At 39.8% G+C, this 17,755-nt stretch overlaps 1 protein-coding gene across 1 annotated transcript; it reads left to right on the top strand.

Moving 5' to 3' along the window:
* Positions 1-8,253, top strand: LOC134443289 (up-regulator of cell proliferation-like). The gene is made up of 4 exons (XM_063193156.1): positions 1-42; positions 1,702-1,968; positions 3,581-6,818; positions 6,852-8,253. Exons 2-4 carry the CDS (start codon positions 1,959-1,961, stop codon positions 8,251-8,253), a joined length of 4,650 nt encoding a protein of 1,549 aa, XP_063049226.1. The 5' UTR covers positions 1-42; positions 1,702-1,958.
* The last annotated feature ends 9,502 nt before the right edge of the window (positions 8,254-17,755 follow it).

Here is a 17,755-nt window from a genome sequence, read left to right as displayed (position 1 = left end):
GCACTGCAGAAACTGATGTCTCTGAAAGCCCAAGTCCAACTGGTTTGTCTTATCTTAAATTGTATAAAGCCGATAAGATGTTTCCAGTTTTATCCACTGATGTTTTCTTAAAGGTGCACTGTGTAAGATTTTTAGTTGTTTTTTAGTTGTAGTTGAAAGGTAGAATGCCCAGAACACAGACAAGAGGTTTAAAAAAAATCCTTTAAAAGCAGCACTAGGCTGCAAGAGGAAGTCTTTAAGGTGTCCAGTGGTTCTTAAAGGGACACTGTGTGAGATTTTTAGTTGTTTATTTCCAGAATTCATGCTACCCATTCACTAATGTTACCTCTTTCATGAATAATTGCCACCACCATCAATTTCTTAGTATTCATTATGACTGGAAAAAGTGCACTTTTCATACATAGATAGCCATTTTTAGCTGCGAAAATGACTATTTGGGCCATACTAGAAAATATAGTTCATTACTTACTAAACTTTCATTAAAATATCACATTTGGCAATAGACAACCCAGTTTCAATGAGCAGCATAGTTGTAGTACCTTTTTTGACCATTTCCTGCACAGTGCATCTTTAAGTTTTTTCTTTTGTTTCAGAGATGTTAAAGTTTGATCCATTACCTGACATGTTTCGACATTGTGACTTCCGTCATTAGATGGTTGCATGGATGTTTCACATGGATGCATAAACATTCATGTGACCCAAACAGAAAAGTTAGACCATCGAAAAGTGTGTGGTAAAGGATAAAACTGTCACATGTCTGAAACAAAAGAGAAACTTAACCCTATTCAGAAGACTGCGCTCCCCCCTCCCCCCCATAACTCATGAACGGAATACCGTATAACCACCAAACTTGGGGGAGATGATCTACATATGGACATGTATGAATTACATAATTTTGGTGTCATTAGGTGGTATTAGGCCATCATTATTACGTCATTATCAGATTTTAATGTTTGAAATCTCGCCATAATGTAATGTATTTTCCATCAAATTTAGGTAATGCATTTAAATCGTTATGATTATATACTTGAGACCACTTAAATGCTCACAAAGGTGTCTGATGCTAATTTAAATAGCAAAATATCTTTAAAAATTATGTCACAAAATGGCGTCATAAATATGGTAAAGTGGCTTCAGTTTCTTATAACATTGCACCAAGCGGTAAGTCTTCAACAACAGAATATATGAATACCAAATTTGCAGGGCTTGATATACCTAAGCAATGAGAAATAAAAATAATGAATGAAATTGAGGTGAAATGTGCTTTGGTAAAGATCAAGTCCGCCACGATTATATATGTGGCGAAATCATCAAATTAGCATAAATGAGTAACAATTGATTAAGCTGATATTAAATCAGGTATGTTATGCAGGTAATTTGTACTATAATTATACAATAGTATGTGATGAGGAAGGAACAATAAAGAGACTTAGATCAGTGATTTTTGGTTAGACATACCTGTCAGAAAACTGTAGCCATGGCAAGGACAATAATGATAAACCTAATATTTTGGTACTAAACTGTAGCCAACTAAATTTTAGGAAAAGTCACCCAGTTTTGCAGTCATAGCTGAAGTCGTTAAGGAATTATACAACATCAAAGTTGGTGACCTTTCTGAAAAACACAAAAATATTTAACAGTCACACATATGAATCTAATACATCCAGTAATCTTGTATTTCAACTTGCTATTGGATCTAAGGTGTACCTCCCCCTGGCCGACTCCAATTCACCAAAGTGTGTCCAGACTCAGTGACGTTACGATGGTCTCCACCAGAGGGCGCCCCTGGTCCACAATGGTACACCGTTACCTGGCGACGACAGGCAGAGCAGCGCAGCAAAACCGTATCAGACTGTGAGGTGGAGGTGACTGGTCTTCATCCAGGAAGGAAGTACCACTTCAGTGTGGTGGTCACCCTGAGACAAGATGGCCACCAGAGCACACCTGTGGAGGCATTCATGCACACAGGTAATCTTCATTTGAAAACATTTTCTTTCCTAGTAGTAGTAGCAGAGATATTATAGACAGAGATACGTCATTTTAGTTCTTTTCCGGTATCCACTTTATGTTGGGTGAAGGCCCCTTTAGGAGATCTTTGGTTAGGAGACTTTCAGAGTCCTGAGGTTGAGAATAAATCCCCCCTTAGCACTGTAGATGGTGGTAACGCACTTCTTGTGCAAACACCTGAGCGACGAATAGTCGACTGTTGACTCCGTCAATCAGTCTGGCAAAAGCCATGAGGAATCCGTCTCCGTGGAAGATGGGAGATGGTCTGATCTTACTCTATCATTGAAATTAATATAACTCAAATTAAAACCCATATTGTGCTTTATTAGCATGCCTGTGACGTTATAGCACCGAAAAAGCATACAAATAAAAAAACAAAAGTGTGAATATAGTTACCTTAACCAATCAGTAACGGAGCTCGCGGGTGAGTTCTACGTCACCACTCTCAACTGTTTGCTGATTGGCGAAACACTGAGAGAACCGAGCTCGAGGCTTTTGCCAGACGATGTACGGAGCCAAAATCTTTGGGTGGAGTACATGGATGGCGTCGCCAGGCTAGGACAACGCCCCCTTAGGAGACCCAACTTGAGCACACTCTTTTGCATTGGGTGGGCGTGTTTTGATACCTCTTTATTACTCCACCCACTTTGCTGCAATCATTGGGGGCCTACTTCACAAAACTGCCCTGTGACACTGGTAATAAGGCAAAGGTAAAATGTGGTAAAACAGGTAATAGCAGTACTCCGAAACAACTTGAAACTTATAACTTAAAAAATGGTAGTTGAAACCAACTTTTATTTTTACCTCGGACAAGGAAGTAATGTTTTCGGTAGCGTTGGTTTGTCTGTTTGTCTTTCTGATTGTTTGTTTGTTTGTCAGCAGCATAACTCAAAAACGAATCAACGGATTTGGACGAAACTTTGTGGAGTTGTTGATAATGACCCGGATTCGGATCACAAACCGGAACCAGCACTTTTTAAAAGATTCACCATTGCTGGCCTAATATACGTGTATCTAGACGCCCTAGTGACCAGAAATTGAATTGCGGGACTCCACAAAAAGAAGGCAGAAAGACTTGAGATGCAACAGTCAAATGTTCTATCAAACAACTTCCTTGACGGAGGTCTGTGCTCAATGAGTGCTTCTAGTTTACATTGTGGTCATGCTGTTATGTTATGCGTAATAGCATTGAGACCGTTTTCTGTTTCATGTGTAACAGACAATATAGTTTTTAAAAAAAAATCTAATCTAATTATAGTGTACATTTGTGGACATTTTGGGGGCAATTTTCCATTTGTATTTGTTTTTGTTATTCTTTTAATTTTTAAATAAAAATGCAAAACGTGACTGGTGGAAAATTCGCATGGCAACAGATTTGTGCCGTATCCTGCAGCATAATGTCCTCCATCCAGTCACGTGTTCCTTCACAAAAGGTGTCTGGTTTCCATGACGCACATAGGCAGCAACAAATAATATTCACACCATGTAAATCACCCGAAACTACTACAACTAGATCTATAATCTCGCAATAGTAATGAGTTAAAGATATTTTGCAATATTCTTCCTCCCACAGGATTCCCCATCTCTGAGCTGCTGTCAGAATTGGGCCTGAGGGATCTGCAGGGAGGGAAGCTCACTCTCAGCTCAGTCCTGGAGATCAACAGCAACACCCTCTCTGATACACCACCACAAGGTCTACATGAATTACCATGGACTTTCTTAAGAAAACTCATGATGTCAAACTTAACTGCAAGAAATGTACAATGTGACCAACCAATGTATGAATCTATTTTTACTCGTGTTACTGAATATGTTGATGCTATGAATCCTCTGGATTTGATCACAGCCCTTTTCCACTGTGCAGATCCTTTCCTCCAACAGGACATAGTCTCCAAAATGTCTTTGTGCCAGTTTGCTGTTCCTCTGCTGCTGCCAAACTGTGACACACAGAAGATCACTCTGATGCTGTGGGCCATGAGAGATCTAGTAAAGAATTACAAACCTCATTCTTCAACAGGTGAAGGGGCATTGGTAGAGGGCAGGATTGTAGAGATGGAAATTCCCCTTGTGTCTTTCGTTAGGGTAGGAGAGAGCAGTTTGTCTAAATCTCAAACTCTGAACAGATTGTTCAGTAATATTTCTCAACCCAATGAAGCATTTATCCATTGTGACATGCCATGTGGTGACGTGCCCAGGAGAATTGCAGATGGGCTGGTCGAAGTCAGCTGGTATCTGCCCTGTGGGAACAAAAACATTGACATATTCACACAGCCAGTGGCCGTGGCCAACCTGAGAGGAGACAGCAGGTTGTTTGAAGCTCAGGTGTCCTTCCTGTGTCAGACCTCAGCTGCAGTTTTCATCTTCAGTGATGACCTGGAGGGTGACCTCAGTCCTTTCACGAACAGAGAGAGAAAAGCAGAGCTGTTCCTGGTCACCAACTCTCAGAGGAAGGGCTATGGCATGGAGAAACCTAAGGAGACTTGCCTAAAACACAACATTGAAGAAACACATGTGGTGGTCAGAAAAAAGCAGAATGACTCTGATTTTGTTAATGTGTTGCGTTTCTATGTAAGAGGTGTATTGGAAAAAGACCAGTTGAAATCTAATATGTTAAATTTGGCGGTTGTAGCTCAACACATTGGTGTTTTGGTGGATGAAGATGAAGAATGTAAGAATGCAAGACAAAATGCTGAAGGAATCAGTGACATGGTGAGGGATGTTTTGGTGTTTAAGGAGGAGCAGCTGCCTTTACATGGAACCATCTGGAAGGCAATCAGCAAGTTAGAGAAAGAGAGATGCAGAATGAGAAACGCTAATAAGGAGATCAACCTAAAAGATTACAGGAGTAGGATAGCAGATCAAGAAAGTTATCTGAGAAAGAAACAGCAAGAGAGAGATTTATCAGAAGCCATGGCTAAATTTATTGCTGGAATCTCACAACAAAACACAGAACGTCTCTACTTCCTGAAGTGGCTGAAATTTCAGCTAGACACACTCACCAGACATAACCTGGCCACACTGAGACAGCAGTATAAAGACTGTTGTAGTAAAAATCCACAGGACAAGGAGCTCAAGAACTTAGATGAGCAGATCTCCAACTGCTCGTTGGGTCCTGAACATTTTTTCCGAGAACTAGGACAGATTTATGAGTGTGCTTGCGCACTTCCACAAGACGACCTACACAGGTCTGTTACACAGAAAGTCCAGCATCTGCCTGGACTATGTGCTCAGATGCTGCTGGATGGGTTTCCAATGGAGCTGGTGGATGGAGATGCTTCAAACATCCCAATGAAGTGGATATCAGCAGTCCTGACGGAGCTGCATCAACTGGTCAGAACTGAGAGCCGGATTCGAGTGTTGACTGTGCTGGGGGTGCAGAGCACTGGGAAGTCCACCCTTCTCAACACCATGTTTGGGGTGCAGTTTGCTGTCAGCAGTGGAAGATGCACCAGAGGAGCCTTCATGCTGCTGATGAAGGTCTCTGAGGAACTCAGACATGAGCTCCAGTGTGACTTCATCATGCTTATCGACACAGAGGGCTTAAAATCACCTGAGCTGGCAGCACTGGACACAAGCTATGAACATGACAACGAACTAGCAACCCTGGTGATAGGGCTCAGTGACATCACCATCATCAACATTGCCATGGAGAACAACCAAGAGATGAAGGATATCCTCCAGATTGCAGTCCATGCCTTTCTGAGAATGACAGAGGTTGGGAAGAAGCCCAGATGTCTGTTTGTGCATCAGAATGTGTCAGACATGTCTGCACATGTCAACAACATGAGGGATCGGAAAAATCTGGTGGAGCAGCTCAATGAGATGACTCAGGCAGCAGCTAAGATGGAGAAGAAAGAAGGCAACACTAAGTTCACTGATGTAATGACATATGATCCGGAAAAAGACAGCTACTACATCCCTGGACTTTGGCATGGAACTCCCCCAATGGCCCCAGTGAATTCTGGCTACAGTGAAGCTGTGTATGAACTTAAGAAGAAAATAATTTACCTCTTTAAATCTGATAATGGAACACACAATGATGCAACAGAGTTTCTGGAGTGGACAAAGAGTTTGTGGAATGCAGTGAAATTTGAGAACTTTATCTTCAACTTTAAAAACAGTTTAGCGGCTGATGCCTACTTGGATTTATGCACTCATTACAACAACTGGGAGTGGACATTCCAATCAGAGATGAACAGGTGGCTTATTGCTAAGACAACAGAAATATCCAACTTTGGAGTAACTGAAAAGAATGTCCACATCCGTCAATTAATGACTGAATTAAGCAATGTGGTCCAGGAGACCTCGAACAAATTATTTGAAGAAGAGAAGAAAATACAAGAAAATATTCAGCAATACTTCAAGCAAAAGAACAACAAGGTTGCTCTTGTGGAGAAATACAGACAGGAATTTCAAAACAGTGCCTCAACTCTAAGACGGCAAACAGAGAATTCTTTAAAACAACATTTGGAACAGGCTGTTGAAATAAAAAAAGGAATGGAAAAAATGAGAGAATTCATGGACAAGCAAAAAGTCACCATTGAAACAAAGGTCTTAGAGTTGATTAGATGCTGTAGGGAGAGAAGAACTGATTTGTCTGAGAAAGACCTCAAGAAAGAATTTGACCAAATGTGGAGCGAGACCATTTCAGAGCTGTCCAATATCCGACTACAACGTATAGATGTTCATCAGAATGCTTATTATATGCTGATGGAAAATTTAAGTGTAATAAGTGGACATATTATGGAAATGCTCAGACGGCTTGACCTGACAGTGTGTGGGCATGGAGAGTTCACTGTTAAAACAGATTGGTTTTTAAGTTGGAGAGATGCTGCTTTAAAAAGGTGGAAAAGCCTTACACGTTTTAATGAAAGGGGATTCATTAAGGAAACGCAAGAGCTCTGTAATGTCATCATTGCAGAATGCCACACTCTTGTTAATGATCACATTGCTGCCATGAAGAGTAAGAATACAGATTACAATGATACGTACATTAAAGAACTTCTGAAATATATTGATGGAGAAATAAAAGATTTATCTGATGAGTGTGTAGCTAGTCTTAAATTTTACATCATTGGTTTTGCTGCAAGTGCTTTCCAGAAAGCACACAAGGACTTCAATTCCCGCAATGACCCACAGGAGCATCTGAGACAGTCTAAAGACACATTTTTTGAGAGTTTCATAGCATCATTTAATGAAAAAGATCAGTGTTTGAAGAAAGCTCAACAATTTGCAGAGACATGTGTGAAGCCAGCAGTTCAGTTCTATGTGTCTCAGCACCTTGGTCAGGCAATAGCAGATGAAATGAGGACAGGAGAAGAGGGAGTAAACTACAACACAACACATTTCCAGTTTGCTGTATTAAAGCAGCTGCTAGATGAAATGTCATTCAATACGTACATGGAATACACAACATCATATGAGCCATTTGTGAAGGACTGGATAAAGCAACTGATCATCAAAAGAATGTCTGCAAGGGGCCAGCTGGCTAGACTGGAGAAACAGCTCCTGTCTGATATTGTGCGGAAAATAAACTATGCAATCACCGTGTCTTCAGGGAATAAGGCCATCAAGGAGTTCATCCTACAGTTCTGCTCTGCCCTTCAGGATGAGCTGGTCATCCCAAGAGATGCCTTAGACAACTTCCTGATTCTCATCAATGCTGACACAGACCAGTTCATCTCCTACCTCCATGACTTCATCAAGGATATGGAAGAGTCTTTGCCAAAGGAATACAGCAGGAGAGCAAGCTGTAAAGACATCACTGAAAGAATTGAGCAGCTGCCCTCTAAACCCCATGATCTCCTCTTCTCCAGTGTCAGTGGATGTGGACATCAGTGCCCCTTCTGTGGGGCTCCTTGTGAAGCAGGAGGACAAGGCCACACCACACACTTTGCCAGCATGCACAGACCTCAGGCCTTTGCTGGCTGTTATTGGCCTTCTACCAAGAAACTCCAAACAGATATATGCACCACTGCAGTCATTAGTGATGGTAAATATATTAATTCAAATACAAATGGTGAATTTCACCCCTGTAAGCGCTACAGAGAGATTTACCCACACTGGGACATCGCAGGAGATGTCAGTGTTGAGGCCTCAGACTACTGGAAATATGTGATGAAGGAATTTAACAGGGGACTGGCTGAAGCTTACAATGTACAACCTGCAGACATCCCAAATGAGTGGATCAAGCTCACACAACAGGATGCACTGACAGGCCTGGAGAAGTCATTCAACATTAAATAGTGGTAGCTGTATAGAGTAGGGTTAAAAAAAGATAGTGTGTGATAATTCCCATTACAAATAAATGCAGTTTTGTAAGTAAAGATGTTGAGGCCAGGCAGGATCTATTGTGATAACAAGTTTGGTGGAAGCTCACAGAACAGGATGCACTGACAAGCCTGAAGAAGTCATTTAACATGAAATAGTATAGGCATTAGAGATGCACCGGATCCTAATTTTTAGGATCCTGCCGGATACCGGATCCACTGCTTAAGATCCTACCGGATCCTACGAAAGGGTTGAAACACATAGTCTACTCGCACACATGGGCCCTTTTTATTATGTTGGCTCAAACTATTTTTTAGACTCATTGGCTTGCTGCCAAACTGCCTGCAACGGTCGCTTCCAAAGGGCTTTCATCTAACCATGCAGTGATTGGGGTTGTGAAAGACTGACTGAAAAGCCGAGGCTACGTAAAAACTAGAGATGCATTTTTGAGATGCATTTTGATCCTGATTTTTAGGTAACATGCCGGATCCGGATCCTGTGAAAAACCCAATTATCCGGATCCGGATCCGGTGCATCTCCAATAGGAATAAAATAGTTTGTGATTATTGTCAGTGCAAACAAGTTTTGTGAGTAAAAAACTACTGAGACTGGGCAGGATCTGCTGTGATTACAAGTTTGGTGACGATGAAACTGAAGATGATCACCTGTCTCCTGTATGTACAAATATGTTTGTGGTTGTGTAATGTTTGTCTATTTTTTTCTTCTTCTTTCATTGAATGATAGTTCAATAGTCCCTCTGTGCGCTGAATTATTCTAGAACTTGTGTTCAAAAGTTGTTGAAATATTAGCCGTTTTATTTTGCATGTTTGTCCAATTGTCCGATTAAATCCTGGAGATATATAGTTAATCTGTTCCAAGTCTGTTAAGCACATTCAATTTTTTTTTTGTAAAGTAATTAACTGTCTGTAACAAGTATCTTTCTACAACTATTACTTTCTGCTATGAATTCATACACCACTGATTCTTGAGAAAGTGGCTAAAACAGGTTGTAATCTTGAAAGAAAAAAACGAAGTGAATTACAAAATAATATGGTATATCCTCGTAGACAAAGGTCTTGGCTTTTCAGAAATGCACAAGGCCAATCTCCCCATTTTCCATTTTTTTTCATAAATTAGGTTTTTCTCCAATCATACCCTGTTTTTTGTCAACACCGTCAGACACAATTAAAAGCAATACAAAAGTGTATTGATTTGGTTGCATATGTATCTGGAGTTTTTAAGTGATTGTGTGTGTTTTTTGGTTCACACATACGCCTTTTAAATGTTGAAAATTCACTTTCATTCTATTTTAATACTGCTTCATGTGTTCTAATTTAAAAATATGTGCTGTCAGACAATGCTTACTTAATGGCTAAATAGATCAAACAATTTTTTGTAATTTCACAAATATTCGTGTATGCTTAAATTTGCTATTACTTTGATAATTCAACAACTACAAAGGAAAATTTTGTAAGCACATTCATTTAAAATGTCCAAAACTCCTTCTTACGGTGGTGACTTAAGAACTGACGGTGGTGACAGTAATCTGAAGGTGGTGAAAGTGACCTAATTATGACCTACAGTGCCCTCCATAATTATTGGCACCCCTGGTTGAGATGTGTTAAAAGCCTTAAAATAAATTCAGTGTTTATTGCAGAAGAATACTGTCACACTGAAAATTGTAGAAAAATGTAGCCTTCAACTCAAATGAATTGTAAGAAAATAAAAAATCCCTGACTAAAAAATAATTATTTTTCATTAAATCACCTGTTCCACAATTATTGGCACCCTTAACAATTCCCAGGAAATAAATATAATTGAAGCATTTCTGTCATTTCTACAGTAGTTTACAAAGTTTACCAGAGTATGTAGGAACATTTAATTAGTAATTCATCACTTCCTGTTTCCCTGGGGTATAAATATGACGTGACACCGAGGCCATTTCTCTTATCCACTCTTAAACATGGGAAAGACAAAGGAACACAGCATACAAGTGAGGCAGATGTGCGTCGACCTTCACAGGTCAGGCAGAGGCTACAAGAAGATTGCCACTCAACTGCAGCTGCCCATATCCACTGTGAGAGGAATTATTAAGAAGTTCAAAACAACTGGAACAGTGGTAAACAAGCCTGGACGAGGACCCAAGTTTATTTTGCCACCACGCACAGTGAGGAGGATGGCAAGAGAAATCAAAAGATCTCCAAAGCTCACTGTTACAGAATTACAACAAATGGTAGCATCCTGGGGTCACAAAGTCTCCAAATCAACCATCAGGCGCTGTCTACACGCCAACAAGCTGTTTGGGAGGCATGCACGGAGAAAACCTTTCCTCACTCACAATCATAAACGCAAGCGTCTGGAGTTGGCCAAGCGGTATTGGGGCTTCAACTGGGACCGTGTGCTTTGGTCAGATGAGACCAAGATTGAGCTTTTGGCAACAAACACTCTAAGTGGGTCTGGCGTACCACGAAAGATGCGCATGCTGAAAAGCACCTCATACCCACTGTGAAGTATGGGGGTGGGTCAGTGATGCTGTCGGGCTGTTTCGCTTCCAAAGGCCCTGGGAACCTTGTTAGGGTGCATGGCATCATGAATGCTTTGAAATACCAGGACATTTTAAATCAAAATCTGTTGCCCTCTGCCCGAAAGCTGAAGCTGGGTCGTCACTGGGTCTTTCAGCAAGACAATGACCCTAAACATATGGCCAAATCTACACAGAAATGGTTCACCAGACACAAAATCAAGCTCCTCCCATGGCCATCTCAGTCCCCTGACCTCAACCCCATTGAGAACCTGTGGGGTGAGCTGCAGAGGAGAGTACAGAGGAGAGGACCCAGGTCTCTGGATGATTTAGAGAAATTCTGCAAAGAGGAATGGCTGAAGATCCCTCTTTCTGTCTTTTCCCATCTTGTGAAACATTATAGGAGAAGATTAGGTGCTGTTTTGTTGGCAAAAGGGGGTTGTACAAAATATTAACACCAGGGGTGCTAATAATTGTGACACACATTATTTGATGTCAAATAATTATTTCTTTATGTGGGATTTTTTCCCCACTGAATAAATGCACTTGTATTGAAGGTTGGATTTTTCTCTTTTTTTCCATTAAGGTCCCATATTATTTAGAAAAATAAATAAATAATTGGAAGCTAAAAAACACATCTCAACCAGGGGTGCCAATAATTGTGGAGGGCACTGTACATTTAGTGAAATAAATAGCCCTCTCAAGTCAATGACATCTAGTATAAACACTTTATTTTTGTCTGTGCACAGTATGTTTGTGCATGTGTTTTTCCTTCATTTGTTGGATACTCTAGGAAGTAGGCCTAGATTATTGAAAATGTGGCATAAACAGGTTTTAAGTTGTTCAAATCCAAAATATAGAGGTGTATTATCATAGATGAACGTCTTGGCTGTGCAGTGAATGTATTGGCCAAGCTCCCCATGTTTTACATTTTTCATAAAATGGGCTCTTTCTTGGTTTTGTCACCAGCGTCAGACAGAATTAGAAGTAAAAAAAAATATCTTTACTGTATTTAAGTGAATTACTTTTACAATTCAACATAATTGTAGATACTTATTGGAAGCATATTCTTAAAACATGCTTTTTTGTGAACTACATCAGATGTCACCACCGTCAGGTTTTGTGACAAAAAACCCTCCAAATGCACCTCAGTGGAGGCTGGAGTATACGTTTGGGTCACAATTATTACTAACATGTCTGGTAATGTTTCATTAACCAGCACAATTTAGTAAAATATGGAACAAGATGATGAGCGGAACAAAATCTGACGGTGGTGACATCTGACGGTGTGAGACAAAAAAACACTCTTTTACATATTGTGCATTTTTTGCTCACATTAGCCACTTCGTTTTCGCTCTGTTTCTTAGGGGCTTCATGACGCTTCTGAAAAAGTATATATAATTAACATTAATGTAACAATAATACTATTAAAACCCCCGACGGTGTTGACAGTTTATGGTTGGGACAGTACCAGTGTCCAAACAAATGATCAAATTGAGGAGAAATTAGTACACTTACAGGAGCTTCAGTGATGGTGAAGCATTCAGTAGATCTAAAAAAAAAAATGAAAAGGGGTCCTAAGTAATGACAATGACCTTGCGCATACCTGATTTTATTGTCTTTTTAAAAAAATCTGACGGTGGTGACTAATATGCTGGACACACTTTGAGCAATCAGAAGATAGTAGTAAATATTGCTTTACACGCACTATGTTCATATCTGCAGAACCACTTCAATATGGACTTTCACATCATGGTGATATTATTCAATAATATCAGTGATTTTTACATTTTAAGTCAATTGAAATGATGTCTGTCCTTGGGACAGCTGTTTTTACAGGGTGTGGGCAGGTTTATAGCCATGAAAAGTAATAAAATTACACTTAAATATTTCAAACGACTGTACATTTATGTAACAGACCCCTGTGTCTTTACCTGGATTCATTTTGTTCATGAAAATGTAGTTTATTTTCAACAGAATTGGCAGTTTATTGCAGAGACATGTTTTAGCCGCTTTCTCAAGAATCAGTGACACACAAACACACTTCCTCATTCACATATCATGACGGAGTAAGTTGTAACCCTGTGTCACTGAGCCATGTGTTTAATAATCCAGTTGTATTCATATCTAATGAGGAAATCAAATACAATAATACTGAAGTGGTTATTTGTTGTACTTTGTGTATTATAAATGACAGCACATTACACTTAACACATTCAATATTTTATATCATCTGGGGGATTTGAATTGTATCTTTCTTGCATCAGAGGTTTAATAATCCAGTTGTATTGATTCATATTGATTCATGCTTAATAATAAAAACCAAACAATGATGCTGCAGTGGTTTATTCTACTGTGTATATGCGGGATGACATTACAATACACTGGCTGTTAACAGTCTACACTTATGTCTAGAATGACTTAGGGTCATTCCACGCCAAATCTCCGAATCATCCCGCACGACTATCTCAGAATTGGCAGAAAAAAATGAAGGTGGTTCACAAACGTCCCAATAGGAAAAGTGCAAAATTGTAGCTCTCAATTCCTCATAGTTTTGTCATTAAAAATGTTTTTGTCAGGTACCCCCCTGACTTGTTTTGAACGGAGTTCTCAGAGAGCTCACTTTCAGATTGCCGTATCTAAAAAACTACTTTAAGTAGGTCTTTACAAATTTCAATTGGTAACATTTGGAACATGTACTTGTGAAATGTGGATTTCCACACATCCTCTTGTCATTTACCACCGTTTTCTGGGGGCTTAAAGTTGCTTGAAAAATTCTCACCTTTGAATTTGTGGGCATCTTTGAAGGACTGTGGTAAGCGCCGTTTTAAAGACAGCGGTTTGATATGGACAATGTATGTTCCCAACCATTCTGTGCATGTTGTGTTGAAAGACTGATCTTCTGCGATGAACAGTTTAGAAGATATGAAATCTTTAAAATGGAAAAACTGAAACTTGGTGCCATCTTTGCCATGTTATAAAAAAAAAATGTCACGACTCACCACCGTATTATCAACAGTTTTGGAGAGATTAGATGTCTGTTCTTAACATATCCAAAAACTGGGATGGTATTCTGCCTCATTTGGTCACAATGATTTTTTAAAAACCCACTGTTGTGTGACTTCCACAGCTCCTATGAAAAACTGGTATTGGGGGGCAACTTTGCCATGTTACACCAAAACAATGACAGCAATCACCACAATGAACTAAACAGTTTTGGAAAGATATGATGTTTGTTTGTAACATATCCAAAAACTGGGATGGTGTTCTGCCTCAATTTCTTGTAATGACTCTTTAAAAACCCTTTGCTGTGTTACATCAGCAGCTCCTGTAAAACCGCCAAAGTCACATGAATTACCAGGGGTGGAGCTAAAGGGGGCTAGTAGGGCATTTGGCCAGGGCCCTCCTGAATTTTTGGTAGAGGCCATAATCATGACCTTTGCAGACTGTTGGGTGCCAATCTATTTGGGCTGACACTGTGAATGACAGGCAGTTTGACTTCGGCATTTTTGATACAAGAAATTTGACTTGAGTATTTTTGAAGCATGCAATGCGGCAGAGAAGAAGAAGCAGTTGAGTGATTTATATACCATTATTATTTTTCTTTTAGCTTTTAGGTAATTACATTTTTGGTAACTAAATCTTTGTGAATCAAAGGTTTGAATCAAAGGTTATGGCCACGAGTTTAAATCTCAACACTGTGTAAGTTACTATTTTGGTATTCTACCATAGAGTATGTCTTCAATTGCAGTAGTGATAAATTAATTGAGCCATTCAAATTTGTTTAGTAGCATTGTTAACACAAAGTCTTAGTCAGGACGTTTGCTGAAGTTTATTTCAACACTTGAATTTCTTCAACAAATCTCTTTTTGTTGGACTGGGAGTAAAATAATTCACTTTCACAGTTTGTGTATTTGTAAAACTTTCTGGTAAAATTTATATCTGTTTACTGAAGTGTTAATCTGATTCTACCACATGTAAACCTTTGCCATGAACCAATTAAATGCGCTAGGTTGCTTGGTCATGGTGAGGACTGGGGCGGGGCCAAGTTCTATGAACAGGTCACCTTTGTCATGGTTTTTTTTTGTGGGGGTGGGACACTTTTATTATCATGGAGAAGAGAGAAAAACAGTGATGATACAAAAGGAGGAGACTGTTCGTAAGGAGGTAACTTGACTAAACAGCTGTCCTGCCCCTCCAATCACCATGACTGAGCTACCCTGAGCATGGTGCTACTCCACTGCTATTCTCACTGAATGTTCATCACAGGTCAACTCTGCTGCAGAGATGAGCAATTAACACATCAGTATTTAATATATTATGTAATTCTGACGAGTTACCAAAAGTCAACACACATGTATATATGAGGTGAAATACAAGCAAATGTACAAAACTTAATTATGTGATGAAAAGTGTCACCTCATAATCAACTGATAATAATACACAGCAGGCCTCAGAACTGCATCAACATTGGTAAATGAGTCATTAAGCATTGTTATGAATTAGAATAAAATGCATTGAGATGTGGTGATAGTCAGGATAGGACTATTCTATGGAGATGTTTCAGTCATCCAACATTTCATCACTTTATTCCAGTATTTGGTTTTCAATGCCTAAAGATGAAGTTCACACACGTCTATAACTTTTTATTTACTGAAATGTAGTTACAGTAAAAGCTGAAAAAAAACTCTCACTCATCAGTCAGTTTTATTTTTCTGCCGTATTATATTGATATCGAAAATGCTCAAGTCAAATATCTTGTATCTAAATGTCTTACTCAAATTGCTCAAGTCATTCACAGTGGCGGAACAACTGCACATAGGGCCTCATGGCAAATACAGGTGGATAGGGCCCCCATGTAGCTTGCAAATATCAGAGTAGGGGCCCCACCTCAATAGAGCAGCGAGCTGCAGATGCCACACAGCCGTTTTTACAAATCCATTCTTTAAAACTGAGACAGAACACCACCCCAGTTTTGTAATATGTTAAAAACAGATATTGAGTCTTTCTAAAACTGTAAATGTCATAGTGGTGAGTTCTGTCATTTTTGTTGTATAACATGGCGAAGATGCCACTAATTTCAGTTTTTCATAGGAGCTATGGAAGTCACCCAACAGTGGGTTTTTGAAAAATCATTGTGACCAAATGAGGCAGAATACCATCACAGTTTTTGGATATGTTAAGAACAGACATCTAATCTTTCCAAAACTGTTGATAATATGGTGGTGAGTCGTGACATTTTTTTTTAATGACATGGCAAAGATGGCACCAAGTTTCAGTTTTTCCATTTTAAAGACTTCATATCTTCTAAACTGTTCATCGCAGAGGATCAGTCTTTCAACACAACATGCACAGAATGGTTGGGAACATACAGTGTCCATATCAAACCTCTGTCTTTAAAACTGCGCTTACCACAGTCCTGCAAAGATGCCTACAAATTCAAAGGTGAGAATTTTTCAAGCAACTTTAAGCCCCCAGAAAACGGTGGTAAATGACAAGAGGATGTGTGAAAATCCACATTTCACAAGTGCATGTTCCAAATGTTACCCCTTGAAATTTGTAAGCACCTACTTAAAGCAGTTTTTTGGATACGGCAATCTGAAAGTGGGCTCTCTGAGAAGTCTGTTCCAAAAGAGTCAGGGGGGTACCTGACAAAAACATTTTTAATGACAAAACTATGAGGAGTTGAGAGCTATAATTTTGCACTTTTCCTATTGGGACGTTTGTGAACCTCCTTGATTTTTTTCTGCCAAATCTGAGATGGTCGTGCGGGATGATTCGGAGATTTGGCGTGGAATGACCCCTTATTATTTTTAAGGACCATCGCACTGTATTGGAAATACTAAAGATGGAAGTTAACCTCATGGCCATAATCTTTTGTATTTTGCCTTTTTAAATGTTATTATTCAGTGCCTTTCCCAAATTCCATGTGTTCAATAAATATTAAAACTTCATTGGAACTTTTCTCCAAAGTGATTTCCAGGAGGTGCAGGGTGTTGGTAACAGCCCCACAAAGAGCAGCATTACAGAATGTGGATCCTGTTTGTTATTGGCAGCTTTTCATTTAGAGTGAGAACCACTGCTCTATGAAACACAATCAACACAATCAAATCAATAGCCAGTCACAGGCACACACTCACACCCAATCAAAGACACCCGACCATGAACTACTGTATGTAGATGGAGTTCTTTAATGATACAGTTTTGACGTACACTGAACTAGATTGCAGCACAGATCCAGACCCCCCCACCCCCCCCCCCCCCCCCCCCCCCCCCCCCCCCCCCCCCGCCCCTAGAAGGCCTGGGGACCATTCCATCAACGGCGGTAACCCCAAATCCGAGCTCAAGTCGGTAAACTAAGCTATTTTTAGACAGAGATCCGTTCCATCAGCCTTGCTAACCTGAAACTCTGCTGAGTTGCCACGGTAATTTATGCTCCAAGGTTAACCTGGTAGCTCCCAGGTTTAACACCAGGCTAAATGAATCAGTGTTGCACAAAACATGAACCTGTAGGAAACAGCTGTCACAACGGGCACGTTCCGCTTGATTCCCGCCATCATTTTACGAGATCAAAGCGAACCAGTCACTCTATTTTAATAGTCTATGATGTGATAATGCCAGTAAAAACTACAATAGTTACCATTGTCTTTAATTTAGCGGGATTTGTGGTAATCAGCACATTTTAAAAAACATTTCTAGTGTTGATTTACTAAGATAATGTTGGACAATTCCTTCCATGACAAGGAATACGTGAATGGCACAGTGGGCAGGTGCGCTGCGCAAGATGTGGTCGTCCCGGGTTCAAGTCTTGCATGGCGACATGTTAGAAATGAGAACTTTATATATCATACGTTTGTCCATTCTCTCTTTTGATGTCGCTTTGTGGCTGGCTTCATTTGCTGTCAAGCAATAGGTCTACCAATAGGCCTACCTTAAATGTCTAGGCCAGGGGTGTCA

Source organism: Engraulis encrasicolus, unplaced genomic scaffold, assembly GCF_034702125.1.
Source record: "Engraulis encrasicolus isolate BLACKSEA-1 unplaced genomic scaffold, IST_EnEncr_1.0 scaffold_29_np1212, whole genome shotgun sequence".
NCBI classification, from domain to species: Eukaryota; Metazoa; Chordata; class Actinopteri; order Clupeiformes; family Engraulidae; genus Engraulis; species Engraulis encrasicolus.
Note: the sequence above shows the minus strand (reverse complement) of the source record. Positions and strands in the feature narration are given on the sequence as shown.